This window comes from Colias croceus, chromosome 13, assembly GCF_905220415.1.
Source record: "Colias croceus chromosome 13, ilColCroc2.1".
Classification (NCBI taxonomy): domain Eukaryota; kingdom Metazoa; phylum Arthropoda; class Insecta; order Lepidoptera; family Pieridae; genus Colias; species Colias croceus.
In genome coordinates, this window is record NC_059549.1 from 4,307,431 (window position 1) to 4,327,272 (window position 19,842).

Genomic DNA, 19,842 nt, shown 5'->3' on the forward strand with positions numbered 1-19,842 from the left:
GGCGGAATCGGGGGACCGGCGCGAATCTATCGTAGTAAAAGTACGTATAAAAATTATTTAAAAATATATTTGGATATTGAATCAAAATTTAAAACAACCATGCCCTGTGTTTCAATTTCATAAACACACTGTAAAAACACTACAATAATTGACATTATACTGACTTAGCGTTTTGGTTTAAAGTACAAAAATCGACCTCAGTTCATGATTTTTTTCCAAAAAACCTGATTGTAAAATAAACAAATTAAAACAACCATGCCCTTTATCATATTCGAAACTTTAATATACATTTTTTTAGTGTGTAAAGAATCTAAGAAGATAAACGGTTATAACTAGAGTTAATTTTCGGTATCAAAAGGGGATTCTACCCGATTCAGGCCTTAAGTTTAAAGGTGTTGTCACTGAAAAATATACAAATTATCTCTGAAAAATAAATCTCATTAAAAAAATCAGTCGTCTATTATTGATCGGCGCCAAGCAGTCTTAAATGACATTGTTGTTGTTTATGTCTTCAACTCTACCAATAACGAATATGATCTAATTCTCTTATCAAAAGTATGACACTGTTATCATTTTAATTATATTATTTACATTATCACTCAGATCAGGATGTTTTTACAGCAAGTATCTTAACTTGACTCATTATTATATGAGTGCATCTTGTTTAGATGAAACAAACAAAGTACTTATTACTTTAATATTTTCTTTTATTTTTTATTTGAGATGAATTTTTGTTAATCGTTCTTTAAAGAGTAATAACTGCCTAACAAAAAAAGAGCCCCAAGAAACAGCCTTTTGTATATTGTAAAATTTTATATACCTATAAATAACTAAGTAACTACGTACTTATATATTGTTTTAAAAAAAATTGTTTGATGATATCAGAATACTTGGCACTGGCCTCTGTCCGTATCTATCTTTTCTATGCATCTAAGTATATTATGTTCTCTGCAATGTCCCTGCAGTAAATATTTTTGGCTATGCTCTTTTCCTACTTATTTAGGCAATTTTGTTATTTTCATATAGCCTAAGCTTGGAATGTATAATTCGATACCTTCATTAGCTTCAGCTCAAGCCATAGCCAAATGAGAAAATATCAGTTTAGATATTTCTTACACATTTATCTAAGAATGAATAATATCTACTGCATTAATATGAAGTTTGTAATTTGTAAAATCTCAATTAAATCTAATTGAGATTTTACAATCTTATTTCGATGGCAATAAGAAAACAAAATAAAACTTAAATCATTTTAATATTTCCACAAATGAAAAATAAAATCATTACATGAAAGCTTGCAATTGAAAAAATACAGTTTATTCACCGGTTCTTAGTTCACACAAAAATTACTATTTTCTACAAAAAAATGTGAGTATTTCAAGCGAGTAATTTGCCGTGCGGTTTCTTGGTGATGAAATTATGAGAGACGAATACCGTCGGATCCTTTGCATTCACCCTTGCTGATCTTCTGCAGACCTGGAATGATACACAAAAAATCATAAAAAATGTGAAAATAAATTAAATTATTGCTACTTTTTGTGTATGATCAAAGAAAAAATTGTTTTTGTTTTTCTATTTATGGTCAATATTTTATTTTATTTGTTCAAGCCAATCTGCGGATCAGGCGCGGGTGTACAGACTACAGAGTAACTTTAGTTGGCTTATGAATGAATGAATGAATGAAAACGCTTTATTGTACACCATTACAAACAGGAAAAGACATACATATACAGAAGAGAGACATGCACAAATGGCGGCCTTATGGCTTTAGTAGCCATCTCTTCCAGGCAACCAAACACAAGATAAAAAACCAAAATCATGACAGAGGGTGGTGGTAAAGCTGTATTAGATTGGTAATTAAAAAACAAATTCAAAAAAAAAAACAATATACCTACATTAACATACACATACATAAGTACATAAAAATTATTATAAATAAAAACATACATACACACATACATATATACATAAAGCATATATTAAATAAATATCGTATTAAAAATATATAGGTACCTAAATACAATAAGTTATCACTTTTTAATGTAATGTTTATTCAGTAAACGTTTGAAAGTCTCGAAAGTTTGAGCTTTTCTAATTGTGACAGGGAGATCATTCCACAGTTTAATAGCTTATTAAACTCGGCTGTGATTACCAAACATTATTTTGATAAAAACATGTTTGAGGGAGTCGCTAAACACTTAATTGTGTTATTAAATTGTAAAATAAACAAATTAAAACAACCATGCCCTTTATCATATATTCGAAACTATAATATACATTTTTTTAGATATGTACATAAAGAATCTAAGAAGAAAAACGGTTATAACTAGAGTTAATTTTCGGTATCAAAAGGGGATTCTACCTGATACAGGCCTTAAGTCATTTTATAAAAATACTGCTCTTACGCCATGTGACGTGATGTAATGCTATGATGGTTTGTAGTCATATTATGTGTTGTGGTGAGATGTTGACCCGCAATGAGTGTATTAAAATAAGTATGAAAGAAGGTGTTCCTCAGTAGTGGTTCCCCTGTATATTAAATGATTTATTACATTTTAGAAAAGTTCTTTAATATCGCATAGACCGATAGAGTAATTGCTTCTTCCACTAAAATGTTTTCAATTCGTTAGCGAGCCGCAAGTGCCAAAATTCTGCCAAGTTTTTGCCCAAGAGTATATAATATTCTTTATTAGGTAGTAAAAATTGCATTTCTTGCGTAGCTCAATTGAACGGAGTCGAACGAGAAATGTTGTTTTTTCAACAGAGCCTTTGAATATTTTGGTTATAATATTTTAAGTTAAAATATTTTATGTGGAGAATTTGAAAAAAATGTTCTAAGGTCAAGGGAAAAATAACGAAGAAATACAATAACTTGGAAGAAACTTTAACCGAAAACGATAATACTATACTATAATAATAATCATAACTCAGTAAACAAAGACACAGGTACAGTCATAATGCATGATCTAGATTAACCCATTTGTAAGGTTTATATTGAAATCAAGGTAACATGAATCACCACCGGTTTACAAACAATGCCTGCTCGCTTACATCACGATACGGTTCGATAAACATGCAATGTTATTTACATCGAAATTCATAGAAATACGCCAATGTTACTAGACTGGTGAATTCATTGAAACACCATTGAAATAAAGAAATACAGTGGTCAAAGTCATTAGGATCATTAACACGTACAAGGCTTGAATGAGGAAATGGTAATTCTTTGTGATGTCTGTCATAATATGTTCACATGAGCATAATTTAAGAGAATAAACTTTTATAGGCAGGTATGAGTTATTTGTTCCTGTTGGACCTGCTATGAGCTATCTTCTAATTAAATTTGGCGACTTAAAGTCAAAAAGTCAGTTGGTTTAGCAGCTTTTGAAGCAGCAGTGACAATAACGAATGAAAATTGAAAATATAAGAAAGTGTACAAACTGCGCAAAGATTTAAAATGACACACAAATAATCTGCCTGTCTTTCACGAATTAAAATCAAATAGCTTGCAATTAATGGTGAAAATTGCAAGCTTTTCTTTCATTTAGGTTAAATAAACAACACAATATCGTGGACAATATCATACCAAATATGAATTAAAGATACTAACTGTCCTTATTCTCGCAGTTGTAGTTGTTCATGACACATTCACTGCCAAAAGACTTGGGTTTTTCTCCCTGTTTTCCCGCGCAGATTGGCTCAAACTTTTCGTGGGAGCAATCGTGCATGCAAGCCTTCTTGCGGGCCGCGTCTGCTTTCAGTTGCTTCAAGTCGGGCTTGTCGGGACGGCATGATACCGCCACTATGAGGGCCACTGAAACATTTTTGTCATAAATGTTAACGATTGTACAACGATTTAAAAGAATAGGTAGTAGGTTTTATTTACTCTTCACTAAAACTATACATGGGAAACTTATTGCTAATATAAGTACTTATACACAATAAAAAACAGAATAGTTTATTAGGTGGCCTTATCACTTAGAAGTGATCTAGGGTAAGTATCTAGGGTTAAGTACTTCATCTCAAAATCCTAATTGGTTTACTGTAAATATGTATGTAAGTACATATTGGTAAAAATATGGATTTTCGCCTTATCACGTGTTAATTTATCATATAAAAGTTTTAACCCATTACATGACGATAAAAAAATAACATGACTTCATGTATAACTAGTATCTTTGACAAAAGAGGTACCTAACCTTTATTATTATGAGCTCTGATTTATCCAATTTAAATCTCATTTCACTAACACCATAAGTATCTAGGAGACCTTGTGCTAACATGACTGTAACGAGACATGTAGGGTCACAAATTAGACTTCATCAAATAACGACAGGAAGACGCATCAAGTCGCTCCAGTTATTGCTACCTAGTTTGTTAAATAATGAAGCTTCTATAGACGTATGTAAATATCTAATAAGCTATAGTAATCTATAGCATAGTATTACAATAAGTATATAGGTTTCGCTAATATCTGCTAGGAAGCTGTTAATGATCATCAAAAAATATAGTTAGTCGTTTCACGGCGGTATTCGAATTGAATTGTGGTGCAAAGTAGGTTTCAGAGAACAAAAAATTCAATAAGAAAACATGAAAACTGAACAACTTCATTGGGAAAAAGTGTTACTGTTTATACACAATTCTAAGATAAATAAAATAAATTAAACAATTGAATTGTTTCGAGCAATTTAATTTATCATATGATTAAAACGTTAAAATAATACAAGTGGGAATTGCCACGAAGTGTGGATGCCCCGGGCAAATTGACCCCAGATAGGAGGATGCAGTAGGTACCTATGTAAATTCAAAGAAAGAATAATTTGTTCTAAGCCTCATTATAAAATACAATTATTTGACGATTAAAATATGTTGGGTCTCAGGATTATCATCCAAAAAAATTACACGTACTTTTAATTAATTATTACCTATTTAGATTTCCGATAATACTCATTTCATACAAGAATATTCTCTTCAACGATGTGCTTATAAAGTAATCTCATCTGTATTGTAACTGAATAGTAAGTAAGATAAATAATAGCATTTATTATGTATAATCGCTGTAAATATGGATGATAAGAGGTAAATAATAAGAAAGTTCAAGAATATATCGGCTTTTAAATAAAATCATAAAAATACTCACCAAATAAAAATACAGTTATGGACTTCATATTATAAACGGGTCTCTCTGCTCTGCGCTCACTAAAGGTAAACTAACAGTGGTGGGGGTCAGATTCTCTTTATATCCTGGTCAGTGCCTGAGATCACATTATCACGTCACCAACAGTAATTTAGTTTGTTAAAAAATATATTCGCGAATCAAGTATTATAATGAGGGAACTGTTGGTTGCGAATTCACAATGCGATATGCATATAGGTAGGTATGTCGTTTGTTTACTTTTAAGCCAATTTAATGAACTTGGCAAAGACAAAACATAATATAAAAAATATTCTAATACCTACCTAATCTGTGGGTCATTACAAGATGTTAATTAAAATTAGATGGGTGGTGTTTGATTTAAAAGGAGAAAAAAAAATAAATAAAAATATGTACATATACATATTATATACGTATATATATAAAAATAGATACCTAATAATAAATAAATAAGTAAAAACAATATCTATAAATACATGCTATAAATACACATACATACACATATATACTTACATACATACATATCATACATGATACATAATACATAACTATGTATAAATAAAAATATTACAGCTCGTTGAAGAGATGACGTATTTGTACGATAATAATAATTATCGTACGGTTCCGAACAATGACGCGCTACAGACGGCAAGCCCCGACGGACGTCGACCAACGCCGTCGCACCGCGCCAAGCGCGCACCTTTGATCTTACCGACTTCCGATGGATAGCACATGCGTCGGCAAACATCGTCAAACTACCACAAGCGCGCCGATTCCCATGGCATGTGGTATGGTGTGGCGCGGTCGGGTTTGTGAAGCAAACATGTCGTGGGAATCAGGCTTAAGACTACATCCTCATATCGTTATAGAATAATAATTAGGAATGCGCATATACACAGTATCAGAACAGTTACAAGTTTCACCCCTTATGTGTCATACCTAATGAGGAATTATTTTATTTCACCCCTTGTTCCATCTCGTAAAACCCTTACATATTGTGAAAAGATTTGTAAAAACTTAAATTTTGATACTTATGTTATACTAATATATATGCAATCGAAAAACGTTCTTTAAAATATGAGATTGCATGCATGCCATTAAAATCATTAAAATCGGGTTTGTAGGATCAATAAACTTTATTCGTGTGTTTGTCATGACCTCTCAGTTATCTTTGCATAGACACAAAGGAGATTATCGATTTATTATACCTACTCTTATTCACGTAGGTACTTTACAAAGATGAAAATATAGTAAAGCTCGTCAATGGCTTGAAGACATGGCCTTTATTTAGCAAATGATGATAGATATTGTAAACTAGCTTTCGGCCCGCGGCTTCGCCTGCATCAGAATCCATTTCGTAGTTTTTAAAAGTGCATGCAGGGACGGATTGACAGGGACAACATTGTTCTATACTATGTAGCATGGACCAATAGTATATTGGGTCCATGCTATGTAGTGATATAGATTACTTTTTACATTTAGCTTGTTTTTCGCAATTTTCGAGGCATTGCTAAAAACAAGGTAAAGGCTAAAGCACAGAATAATAGCTAGTAGCTTAGCTAAGGCTAAGGCACATTACTATTTATTTTATAACGCCTATGTATATTGTGTTAGCAAACTTTTAAACAATTTTATTTGCAAATTTCGTCAATATCTAGACCTGATAATTGTCAGCCATTTTTAAGGTTTAAAGATTTTCTTTTTTTCTTATGATAAGTTTATTGCTTAAAATCACAGCCAAAAGCAAAATAAATATTAGACAAAGAGTAGTTTTTACAGTTTCCTCTAGATGGCGTTAAATTATAATAGTGAAGCGCCATCTATTGTCAAATAGCAGTACTACGTAAATCAAAATTAGTTTCGCCATCTACCCATAGATGGCAGTGTTCACATTGTCTACTTTGTGTGTCAGAGTGTAATATAATAAAATATTATGATCTTTAAATTATTCCCTTAATACTGACCAACTTTTTTATTTCTTTATATTTGACATCTAGACAATGAACTGTAGAATTAGTTCATTTACGAATATAATCGATTGGTTGCTGTTGTTATGAACCTATTTACACAAGTTTGAAAACATGGTAATTCAAAATCTATTTTAAACTAGTTTTACTCTACTTTCAGATAAGAACCACTAAAAACGTTAAGACCTTTGATATTTAGCTAAAGAAACTATTGAATTTAAAATAGATTATGATTCGTGTTTTTTGTGTCTCTTACATTTTCAGTTATTGTTTTAATTACTTTTATATTTTGAAATACGTAGGAAAAATAAAAAACAATCATAATATAAACATCTTTTTTATTCCAACTTATAACCATACATAATATACACAGTACAAAAAAAAACTTGCTTTCATCTAATACAGCAATAAGGACAAAATAAAATTGTCACATATTTTGTTTAACTATTCATTCTGTAACATACCAACCGAATTGAGAAATCTAATATAGGAGAAACTTATCTACACGCCGTGTTTAATGTACAATGCTTCGAGCGAATACGTTTTTATTTCAATATAATAACTTAAAATTACAAGACTTCTTAATATGTACTCGATGGAATTCGAATTAAAAAATTTACACAATACATACATATCACTATAGCTACAATTAAGCTGTATCAATAACCAGAAGAGTTTATTTGTATTTCGATTAAGGAACATAAAACATATCCACACCTCAACAATATCACCATATTCAGACTAATTTACATTGCACATGCTCCGAACGCGGTCGTCGGACTAAATCACATTTCGAGTACATTTACACACAAAACTGGTACACTATCCGCTCCGCGCTCCACGGCTCTCTCACACGGCGCACAGCGCTATCACACTCGCTCCAATCTTACGTTAAATGCGGAACTTAACGATATCGTTACGTTCGAAGTTGAGATCAGATGCGGGAGCCCGGGGCCCCTCACTTGGCGTCGGCGAGCGCCTCCTCGAGGCAGCAGAGCGAGTCCTTCACCGCGTGGTACACGATGTTCTTGATCTGCAGCTTGTCCTCCTTGTTGGCGTGCTGCCGCGACAGCCGGCGGAACTGCTGCGCCAGCTCGAAGCAGCGCGACACGTTCTCGGGCGACACGAAGTCCTCCGCCACCTTGATGCAGTCGAGCAGGTTGCGCACCTGGTGCGGCGCGCCGGCCGGCACGAACACGGCGTCGCCCGGGCACTGCAGCACGGCGTAGCCCTCCACGCCGTACTCGCGGTACAGGCGCTCGCGCAGCGCCGCGTCCAGGTACCACGTCTGGTCGTGCACGGGGTCGTGCGCCGCCCGCGGCCGCGCGCCGCGCTCCACCTCGGCCCGGACTAGGAAGTCGCGGATCTTGTCCGCGTCGCGCGCCGCGTAGATGTGCCACAGCGCGGCGGGCGGGCGCACGCGCGCGCGCTTGCGGGACAGCAGGTCCACGCCGGCCTCCTCGGCCGCGCGGGCCGCCTCGCGCGCGCGCTCGGGCGCGTCGCCCGGCGCGCTCGCGTGCACCATCACGTTGACGGCGTCGCTCACGTCCAGGTGCAGGTTGGTGGTGCCGCCGGCGCCGCCGTACGCCGTGTACATCTTGGGCCCGAGGTCGGGCCGCACGAAGCAGTCGGGCAGCCGCGCGGCGAGGTTGAGCTTGCCGTTGCGCGACGTGTACTCGCTGAGCGGCAGCACGCGCATGAGGTCGTCGAACCGCGTGGGCAGCAGCTCGGCGAAGTCTTCGCCGGGCGGCCAGTCTTTCACTTTGAGCACCATGGGGGCTCCCCGTTCGTCGCGCAGTCTCTTGGCGACGAGCTCGAAGCCGTCCCAGAACTTCTTGCCGGGTTGGTTGGGGACCACCAGGCCGGACGCGCAGTTCACGAGGTCGACTCTCGTGTCGCCGAAATCTCTGGAGAAACTCTCGGGCGACCACAGGTCTTTGTCGAGTAGGCTGGACACGTCCGAAACGAGTACTGGTTGTCCACGTTTCCATTGATCCTAAAACAAATATAAAATACAGTGTTATTATTATTGTTCAAACTATAAAAATGAGTTTATATATAATTTATTTTAAAACCTACTCAAACTCATTTTCTTGTTCTTATAAAATCAAAAGTGCTAACTTAAATTAAATACTTTGTATATTATGTAAATATTACACAGTTACTATAAAACAACAATTACCTGGAAGGGTTTGTAGTTCCCGGGATGAGTGGGGTCAGTGAGGTGCAGCAGTTTCCCGTCGCAGAGCCACGAGTGCGGCACGTCGGGGTACAGCACCTTCGACTCGGTGAGCGTCATGATGCGCACGGGCAGCTCCTCCCGGCCCCGCCCGCGCTCGTACCGCTTCACAACGTTGGACAACGCGAACGGCTTCACTTCCGCGTCGTCGTCTTTCTTCTCATCTATGACGCTTGATATGACGTCATCGAGTAAGTCACTCTTGTTCTTCTTTTGTTTTTTCTTAGGCTGCGCTTCACCGCCTTCCGGGGCAGGTCGTATTAACAGCTCGCGTAACGTCGAGAAGTTTCCACTCTCTTCTGAATCTGAGGAACTCGAGTCGGACTTTTCTGTTTTTGTTTCCGTTTTTAGCGGTATGTCCGAGAGCCAGCTGACTATTGAGCTGCCGGTCTTGCCGTTCTCGGATTTCACTGGTGACGAGCCGTTGGTGGGGCTGTTCTCTTCTTTTACATCCTCTTTTTTGATGTTCTGTAACAAAGAAATAAAAATATTTGGAATAAGCTAATAGTTTTCTACTACATAACAGTTTCATGAGCCATATTAAATTGCAATTATAAACAATTGAGAATAAATTAAGATCAATTTAAGAGATTTTAATATTATATTTCATCTAGTGTATAAATAAATTCTATAAAATTTGATTTTATAAAAGTACACACTGATTTTTTTTAAACATACAAAGTAATAATAGAAAGATGTTAATGGAAACTATAAAGATGGTCGTTCAATATGATCATATAGTACATAATTTTATATATCCAGGCTGGAAAGCGTAATATCAAATAGCACTAGCCACCTTCTGCAGCGCCTGTTGCAGCAGGCGCCTGGCGGCCGCGCGCTGGGAGGGCGGCGCGGCGGCGGCCAGCCCGCAGGCGCAGGGCGGCAGGCTGAAGGCGGCGCGCGCGCGGTGAGCCCGCGCCGCCGCCGCCGCCAGCGCGCCGCCCGCCGCTATCTGCGTGAGCAGCAAACGGCGGAGCGGGTGCGCGCCGCCTGACGTGCAGGTTAGCCAACTGGAAAAGGATAAAAAATATTAATTCATTATTACTGGTTGTTTTGGGTGAGCTAACTGGTCAGCGTTAATTGATTATTATTGGTTGTATTGGGTGATCCAGCTGTAATAGGAGGGATCATTTGGTATGATATTATACATAATTACAACGTGCAGCGGCCATTTCTACACGACAAAATAATTACATGGAGGGCTTTAGCAGAGTGAATTCTTTGGATATGTAGTGACAATAACTGTAAAAGGACGGAATGAGTGTACACGGTGTACACGGTGTTATAAACAACGATGTTCAGAGGCTAGATGTAATTATTTGGTGGTTTAAGTGTACGTGTTGTTTTAAATAAATGATTCGGCAAGTTTTTTTTATATATTAAGGAATCAGATTCAAATAACAAACAGTTCATAATAATGTTTGTTTTACTTTTATTCTCTGTCTTCTTGAATTTTAAGCCTAAATAATGCCTAAATATTAAACCTATGCATGACGTGAGTATAACATGGCCTTTATGTAAAATTATGCACATATATATTTATCAAAAAATAAATCATTCTAGAAATAGCCTTTATAACAATGACATTTTAAAAGGCTACAAGATTAGTTCCACTACGATAACAACATCGTTTATAATTAAATTTAACTGATAACAATAAATGCCTACTACGATAACTCAAGTAATAAATAATAATTATTATTATTGATTACTTGAGTTATCGGATGTTTTTTAATATCTATTTTCATTATCTACAAAAATAATAACGAAAACATCTATTGAACCGATTTCGCAATGTTTATTCAAAAATTCTTGGGTTTTACAAATTAATTTTAACGCTTTAGAAATCCAAAAAAAAAAAATGCTTTTTAGAATTCCTATTTTTTTACCTAGTCTAGTATAATATACTTAATATATATAACAAAATTCTTACCCGAATGTATCTCTTTCGCCATTCGTGGCCGCATTTGTTGAATTATTGGTATCACTAGCTGGACTTCCACCAGATTCGCCCGACGCTCTTGACTGAAATTAAAATATTCTAATTTAATACAAAATAATATTTATACCAATTCAATTTGCATAAAGTTTTAACCTAATAATAAACATGAATTTATTCAAAACACGTTTTAAACAAAACAATGGCCTATAGTAACAAAGCAAGCAACAAAGAAGGAAAGTTACGTGTAATTTATATGCAAGGTCACATTACGATCATTTGCATACAAATTAGTAAAATGGTTTTTCTTTGCCTCTTCTTTATCCTTATTTATAGCTTGAGAAGTTTTTTTTTAATAATGGAATGACTCAAGGTTTGAAGTGATACCTAACTATATTTTATATAAATATATTAAGGAAACCTTTATCGTGTTGGTATTTTTATCGCTTCTTGTTTCAAGAATCATTGTGCAATTTCTTTTTACTCGTTTATTATATTTATTTCTTTTATAATTTTTATATGGCTCACCTTATAGCAATCGAGGCAGACGACGAAACCACATTTGCCACAAGTCCAATGGAAGTTAAACAGCGTAGTTTCACAAACGTCGCAGATCTCCCGTACGCCTTGCACAACTCGTTTCCATGCTATCGTCTTATCTGCAATAATAATACACATTATAATCTAAACACTTATTTACTGTAGTCAACATATTTTTCTCACTATAACGCTTATCAGCTATGAAAATATCTAGACAAACATTCGATAAACAGATATCAGATAAGGCAAAATTGTCCGAATTGTTTTCTAGTCGATATAGATATCTTCCTTGTTTAGTAACCAATTGATAAAGAATAAATTACAACATAATTCTGATAGATTTTCCTATAAATTATTCAAAAAGAAAAAAAAACAGTTACTAAAATAATGAAAGTACCTTCATTTAAATGATGTGATTCTGCTTCTTTTTCTTGTTGTAACAATTCACAGAATTGGTCTCCAATTTCTCTCAATAAGAAGCAACTCATTTCTATGTCTAATTCAGCGGCACCCGCTGATGATGATAACCATAGTTTATTATCCTCCTGTTGACAAACAAAGTGAATCATTAGTACTACATTCACATCAAAATTAAACCAAATTAAGAATGTGTTAACAAACGATACATACCTCTTCGGCATCCTTATACGGATCGGAAAATCCGGCTATAGCTAATTGTCTATTCTTTGCGTATTTCAGTCTTCGAAAAGCGTAGAAGCGGCAAAATATGTTCGGCATATCTTTGTCGCGTTGAGCGGGCGACCAGCGGCACTCGCGGCACTTGGCGAGGCGCGGGGCCACTTCGAAACACGGGCCGTTCTGCAGGAACGACTCGGAGCTGGGCTTGGGGCGCGCGGCGGAGGGCGTTCGGCGCGGGGGGTCCTCCCGCCGCCGGCCGCCGCGCCCCCCGCCCCGCGACCCGCGCCCCCGCGCCCTGCTGCCGCCGCGCTTGCTGGACGTGCTCCCGCTGCCGCTGCCACTGCCGCCCGAGTCAGAGTCTTTGTCATCACTCTCTTTATCACTTTCACTACCACTTTCGGACGCTTTCTTCTTCTTCGGTTCGTCGTTCGCCTTCTTCACCGCCCCTTTTTTCCGCTTCGCTTTTGGCGGTTTGCGCTTGGGCGGCGAGCTCGGCTCTCTGTCTGAACTGGAACTGTCCTCTTCCGCGTCGTCCACTCGACCGTTGACTTCCTTTGGCTTTCTGGGTTTTGACGTTTTACGCGCCCCTCTTTGAATGGATTTCGCCGCCACCGGGACGACAATATTTGAGCTAGAATCGTCCGGTTCAGACATACGGCTTAAGGTCATAGGCAGGGTTATACAAGTTCCTCCTCCACCGGAGCAGTCGCCTTCACCGATAGGAGCAGTTTCGTGTCTCTGCAACCAGGCTTTCTTTCCTAGATGTCGAACGGGCGCTGCGCCATCTCGGGGGCTAGGAGAAGCTATTTTAGCTGGTGTTTCACTATCTGCGACAGTCGTCACTGGTGGCGTCGCCGGCGGAGCTGGCGGTGTCGACGTCGTCGGAGGTGCTAAACTAATTGGAGGTGATGCGGCTATCTGTGGTACTGGCGTCGTAACGGGTGCTGGACTCGCCGATGGCGTTATTTGAGGTGCCGGTGAAGCGCCGGCGGCCTTCTCTGGTGTTTCTATGCTACCGTCAGCAGAGGGAACTCTGACATCGCAGGGGGGACCCGGCGCTTGCGGCGCAGGTTCGGAACCCAGAGGAGTTCGACCGACGCTCGCCGCTGCCGCTATTAATGGCTCCGGTGCGGGACTTTCGAGCCGCCGCCTTTTAGCTTCTGAATCGACGGATTCGAAGGGACATCTCCTCCTCGGTGATAACCGATCGGGATCATCTCGCGTCACGCCTAGGTCGAGAGGTTGCGTTTGGCACGGAGACGTGGAGGTAGCCGTGTCACCGTGCGCTCGTGGTATCGGGCGAGGTTCCGGTGTTCGCGAATGAGCGACTGGAGGAGGCCTAGTCCGGGGAGCCGGTGAATACGCTGAAGGAGGAGGGTAAGGTACCGGGGGGAGTTCCGCCTTCGTCAATGGAAGAGGTGGTTCACCCGCCACACCGAAGTGTGCGGGGCTAGGTGAATTACTGGGTTTGCCGTAAATGTGAGGTGGCGCCGGACTTGAAACTTTGGGTTTAACGGGTGGGGCGGTTTGGTAGTAAGCGGCGGGTGACCGCTGGGGCGGAGGAGGCTGATATAACCGGCGATTTTTATCCTGAGCTGGAAGAGCCGCGTGAGGCGACGTCTGCAGAGCCGGGTGCGGGTGCGGCGGCGCGTGCGGCGACAGGCCGGTCCGGTACGGCCGCGAGAGGTAGTGCGGGGGCGGCTCGCTTCTTGGCTTACTAGGATAGGGGTGCTTTTGCTCTAGGTGGATCTGTTTGGCGTCGTGTTTGACTATCACAGAATTTTTTTCGGGGACTAAGGGAGGCGGCGCCGGTAAGTGCGGATCTTTGAGTTTATCGTAACGATAAGGAGGGTAATTATAAGAGGCGAAGTTAGGTTCTCCCTTGGGCAGGACAGAATGCGGTGGAGGTTTGTCCGGTTTTGCAAGAGGATGTCTAGGGGTATGCTGCGAATGTGGAGCATGTGGTGCGTGAGAGGCGTGCTGTGCGTGTGCATATTCAGCCTGCGAGAGCCTGTCCGGTGGATGCGAGGGCGGTGAATAATACGCGCGCTCTTGCGCTCGAAGCCTATCGTGTTCCGGTCCTCCTCCTCGATTCGGCGCTATGTTATTCAGAAGCGACCACGACATACTGCGTTCCCGCTATAAAAGAAAACGAATTCTTACTGATGTGACCTCATAATAATAAGTTATTAAAAATAATATTACAAGTAAACGAATTGAGGCCAAGGATTAATTAATATTAAATGATATTATTACAATCAAAGTGTTTTTCGTAAATATATTTATCGACCAAAATTACTTTTCAATAAAATTGAAGATAATATCTACCTTCTGATTAGCGAGCCTCAATGATTCTTCAAAATGCCTCGATACTAATTTCGACGCCGCATTTTCTTGTTCTCTCCTCTCCTTTTCTTCCCTCTCTTGTTTCTCCCTCTCCCGTTCACGTTCTCTCTCCCTTTCTATCCGTTCTCTTTCTTTCTCTTTCTGCTGTTTCTCAAGTAAATCCCTCTGATCCTGTTCCCTTCGTTCCCTGCGGATAAAAAGTAACATTGTTTATTTATACCTCCTAATGTGAATGAAAATTTATAACAATTTTGTTTTTTTTTATTTATTATCGAGACTCACGAATCACGTGTCCAGAATATTAATAAAACTAAAGCAATTGGTAATTGGTACGGTTTCCTGTATAAATATTTCGTGTAAGTTTTCTTAACCATCCGAATAAAACATATTGTATTATTGAATGTCCAAAACAATAGTAAGAACGGAAGTTAGATCACTTCCTAGAAAATGCGGTAAGTCAAGGGCATCAGTTGAAAGATTTTGTTTACGATATCATTTGCATAAAGTATATAATGTGGGTCAAGGTCAACATCGCCACGTTGGAGTAAGGAAATATAAATGACTTCAATATCTCACCGATGTCGCAATACTTAAACGTTTGTCGAGTAACTATAGATAAGAAAAGTATAAACGAATAATGTTTACTTGATTCCGATAAAGAAAATACGGTCATGCGATAAAATTGTACATTTAAACAATCTTAATAAATAATACGAAGAATCCAATAGGTTATTTCCGATAACCACAGCCGATAACACAATTATCTTGACATAACGTGACAAAACGAGTCATCACGTAACTCTATTATCTCTGATCAAGATAATAATTTATTGCAAGTTAAGATAAACCTTTTTTATAATGACACGTCCGTTTTTTTAATCTACATAAATATTTCATTAAAATGTGATTAAAATATTAACGACCAAGGTTGTAAACAACATTATATAACCCACGTTGTAAATTTAAAGCAATTATGCGAATAACTATAATAAAAAAATTTTGTTTTCAACTTTCAGATGTGATACATATTCTGTAAACATTGATCAATATTATTTACCTAGATACGGTAACAAAAAAAAGTATTCTTAAAATGTTGATAGGATTACGTAAACAACATAAATTACATAATATTATTTTAGTTTATCGAAACTATATAAATAAAATCTATCACTATACTTAATAGCTTATTTTCGCTAAGTTTAGCCAATTTTTGCTTTGTGATAATGTTATTGCCTAATTTAAGGGTTTAATTATTGTTTGGCATTGATAGAATTTTAATAAGAATACAAACATTTCAATACTGTATGTGAAACATATAAAAACATAAATCAAACTGTGAAGAATATTTTCACGTCTATTCGTACCTATTGGTACTGTATTTTATGAGAAACGCTTTTTTTACAAAATGTTCATTAAAAATGTTCTATACAATCGATTTAAATGAACACAATGAATAAAATGCCGGATGTTATTGTAGATCGCAAAAAATATCACACAAAAGGAACCCTTGAAGATATGTTCATAAAAAAATCAGCTGCGCACACCTGTCTTTAGTGATTTTTTTTTATATAAGTGGCTTTATAGCCTTTAGAAAGTCCTGAATAACAATAAAATTAAAGTTCATTATTATTTGCGCAAAAGTGAAAGTAAGTTTTACGCTTGGTTTCATTTTAAATTCGTAGAATACTAAATGCTAATTTCCAGTTAAGATTTTAGTAGCGAAATATAATATATTCATACGGCATACCGTCTTTTATTCTATTTTTTGTATAATAATGTACATACATTATATTCAAAATTTCAAAAGAAAAAATATTTTAGAGGCATTTTAACAGTTTTTATACAATCTACAGAAACGAATAGAAGAAGACATGTATCATTTTCATCCACAGTTCATCCAATACAATATTTCTTTCAGTAATCACTACGTTGATTCATTGTTATGTTTTTGTGTTTTATAGTCTGTGATTCTTTCACCTTTGTAGTGCTCACAGTAGTGCTCATGCTTTAGATTGCACAACAATAATGGATAAAAAAAATAATAATTTATTAATGAGAAATTGTGAGAAACATTAATATAAGATAAAAACCAGTAAATATCCGTTTCTCTCACCTTGATCCACAACGGTATTTCATACAGTCTCAATGTTTTTGTTTCACTTTATTTTATCTTGTATTTATTTTTAAGAATTTTATCGCTTTGGTTTTTACGAACCTAAATTGCGTTATCATTTGCATATTATTATATAAAATTTAAAGTATTTTAAAATCCATACACAAATATTTTGTACGGTGATAAAAATTTCCGACTCGATTCTTATCACGGAGGATTTATCAACAGTATAGTAGGTATATGTACACATACTTTTATACTAGGTACATAAATTAATTAATATGGAATATTGTAGCACAAAAATTAAACATCAATCATACTTTCTTATGAAGAAATCTACAATTTTCTTAAGATTGTGTGAATAAGCTAAGTAATATGTAATAGATTTTATTGAAGAAATACAATCGACATAACTAGCATAAATTGTGTATTATGGTAAATATTAAATAATATTTCTTAGACATATTTCCGTACACCTGCTTGAAAAATTTAAAAATATATTATTTACATTTAAAAACAAAAATATATATAAAACCGAAGGAAAATTAATTTTGTATATCAATTTATTTCATAACAAGGTTGATTACTGACGAGCGCGATTAATTAATTCTGAGCGATACATTTTTGGATTAACTATAAATAAGGTAACAATCAGTTTAAAAATAGTCTAGGACTTTAAAAAATAAAAGAGATGTAATTACATACTGTAATTACAGTCAAAAAAATAAGTGAAACTTCTTTGGCAAGATTCAAAGAAACAAGATCGTCGCCTTACTCCATGACGTGACGGTATTCCCACAACGCGACTTATTCAATAGTTCGCGTAAGTATAGTAAGTTTCACTTCAATAAATACAATAATGACAGTAGGTATAAAATATCGTCGATCAATAAATATAAGGCAAACACCTTTAAAATTAAAGTAATAACATCAACTATTAACATTTACGAATTATTATTATAATAATTGTTCTTTTTACTAAATATTTAAATTAAAATGACCTTCAAGATATTAATATCAGTAAATAAACTTGGAAGTCGCGTAAAAACTGTATTTTTGTTTAATTATTTTGTTCAATTTAACACTGTAAAAACTTTTTTTTTTTTATTTTAAACTGGTGTCGGTGGATTATAATATGTAATTAAGGAAATCTTAATGCAAATTTACATTTAATTTGGAATTATAAGCTAAATTTACATTTTAAATTATTACTGAATTTTATACCTATTAGTTTACTATTATTACGGCACTTTATTGAAGCACTTTAATTGTAATTAATAAGTATTTAACACTTATTTTATTTTATTTACTTATTAGACATGGAAGAAAAACTTTTTCTTAAATTATTTACGTAGATAGGTAGGTATTATACTATAAATGTCAGCAATAACAACTTGTATCTGTTTATTACAGTTGATAATGATGGTAGTTTTTATTGCATTACGTATGACATAATATTATGAAAATTGCAAACAGAAACTTGCGATCGAGTTCAAACCACATCGTTTGTGGTTAATTACCTATAATTGGTCGTTACATTTGCAACACAAAGCATTCAGCTTTAATCTATATGGCTTTTAGCTCAAATATATTCTATATGTTCTTTTCGTAATGAGTATAAACATTGAAGAAGTATTGCACATCTTATGTATTATGATAATAATTATGGAATAACTTAAAATATCAGTATACTTAGGCTTATCATGAATTCAGTGTAATTTAAGGAATTATGTTTGTGCGATGAATATTTGCTTGAAAATTACATTTTACAGACGCTGATGGGTATCCTTTAAGGGGGCAATGAGTAGAAACAAAGGGACTCACCGTAACAGTCTTTCATGTCTCTCTCTGTCGAAGTTGGCGACCGCCAGGTAGTCGTCCGTGATGGCGTGGTGCAGCGGCGCGTGCAGCGGCGGCTGGTAGCGCTGCTTCCACAGCAGCTCGCCGCCGTAGAGCGCGGGCGGCGGCGGCGGCAGGTGCATCAGGGGCGGAGGGGGACCCCCGCCGTACCCATGCGCCATGCCTCGCCACTCCTCCACCGAACTCGCCGAGCCTCCCGACCGCACACCGCTCACGCCGGAATCGGAACGATCGTCCGCATCGCGCGCGCTCACTATCACACAATCGTCCTCCTCGGAGGCCACGGCGCTGGCAACATCCGCGCCCACACTCACTTCACTCTTCACTTCACTATTCTCCTTCACTTCGGACGTTACGCACTTCTCCTCACTGACTTCCACCACATCACTTGCACTCACACTTTTTGCGGCACCTGCAACAAGAGAGATCACTATTAGTTTTGACTTGTCGATGGAGCTTATGTTTCATTACTGTGCGATCACAGTTTAAAGCTTAATACTAATGTAACTAGTTCGGAATTCGAAACATTTTGTTGGTAATTCATCATAGCTTTATTGCCATTACATTAATCTGAATTTCAAAGAAAATGTCACATAATAAGCGCTCGTATTATTTCATCAAATGACCGACGTCAACCCGAACGACGCACAGGCTTAAATAAACAATTTGGATTAAAGCCAACGTTAGGCTCATTCACACGACGCCCACGCAACTATCAAAAAGCTGTCAGATCAAGAATTTAACGTACCCACAAAAACATTATGCCACACCGTTAATGTAATTAAACAAGATGTTGATTGCACTCTCGATAACTTATTAGTAAACCTTGATTATAATTATTACATCAGACACTTTCAAAAGCGCGCGAAGACTAATAAATCGAGCCGGCCGCGGCCGTAGGCGTGACACGAATGCAAACCGAGTCACGTTTTGTCGAGTTTATTACAAGTGTTAAACCGGAACAGGAAGATGACATAGTAAGGGTTGTACGGAGAAAAATGTTGGCACTTGGCAAAGTTATGATGCTGTATATCCCACACGTGA

The 19,842-nt window shown here is 37.3% G+C and overlaps 2 protein-coding genes across 5 annotated transcripts in view; both read right to left on the reverse strand.

The window, feature by feature from the left end:
* Positions 1–1,236: 1,236 nt before the first annotated feature.
* On the reverse strand, positions 1,237–5,274 carry LOC123696907. The gene is made up of 3 exons (XM_045643296.1): positions 5,141–5,274; positions 3,611–3,814; positions 1,237–1,476 (listed from the first exon to the last, which is right to left on the reverse strand). Exons 1-3 carry the CDS (start codon positions 5,166–5,168, stop codon positions 1,418–1,420), a joined length of 291 nt encoding a protein of 96 aa, XP_045499252.1. The 5' UTR covers positions 5,169–5,274; the 3' UTR covers positions 1,237–1,417.
* A 2,169-nt stretch (positions 5,275–7,443) lies between these two features.
* Positions 7,444–19,842, reverse strand: part of LOC123696966 (lysine-specific demethylase 3A-like) — a 132,273-nt gene continuing 119,874 nt past the window's right edge. For all 4 annotated transcript variants that reach the window (XM_045643365.1, XM_045643364.1, XM_045643367.1 and 1 more), the window contains 9 exons: positions 18,763–19,210; positions 14,808–15,012; positions 12,471–14,618; positions 12,238–12,385; positions 11,829–11,959; positions 11,295–11,386; positions 10,158–10,371; positions 9,305–9,829; positions 7,444–9,118 (listed from right to left, as the gene is read on the reverse strand). In XM_045643365.1, the coding sequence (XP_045499321.1) occupies positions 8,081–9,118; positions 9,305–9,829; positions 10,158–10,371; positions 11,295–11,386; positions 11,829–11,959; positions 12,238–12,385; positions 12,471–14,618; positions 14,808–15,012; positions 18,763–19,210 (4,949 nt within the window). In that variant the 3' untranslated portion in view covers positions 7,444–8,080. The remainder of the gene's footprint in view (positions 9,119–9,304; positions 9,830–10,157; positions 10,372–11,294; positions 11,387–11,828; positions 11,960–12,237; positions 12,386–12,470; positions 14,619–14,807; positions 15,013–18,762; positions 19,211–19,842) is intronic.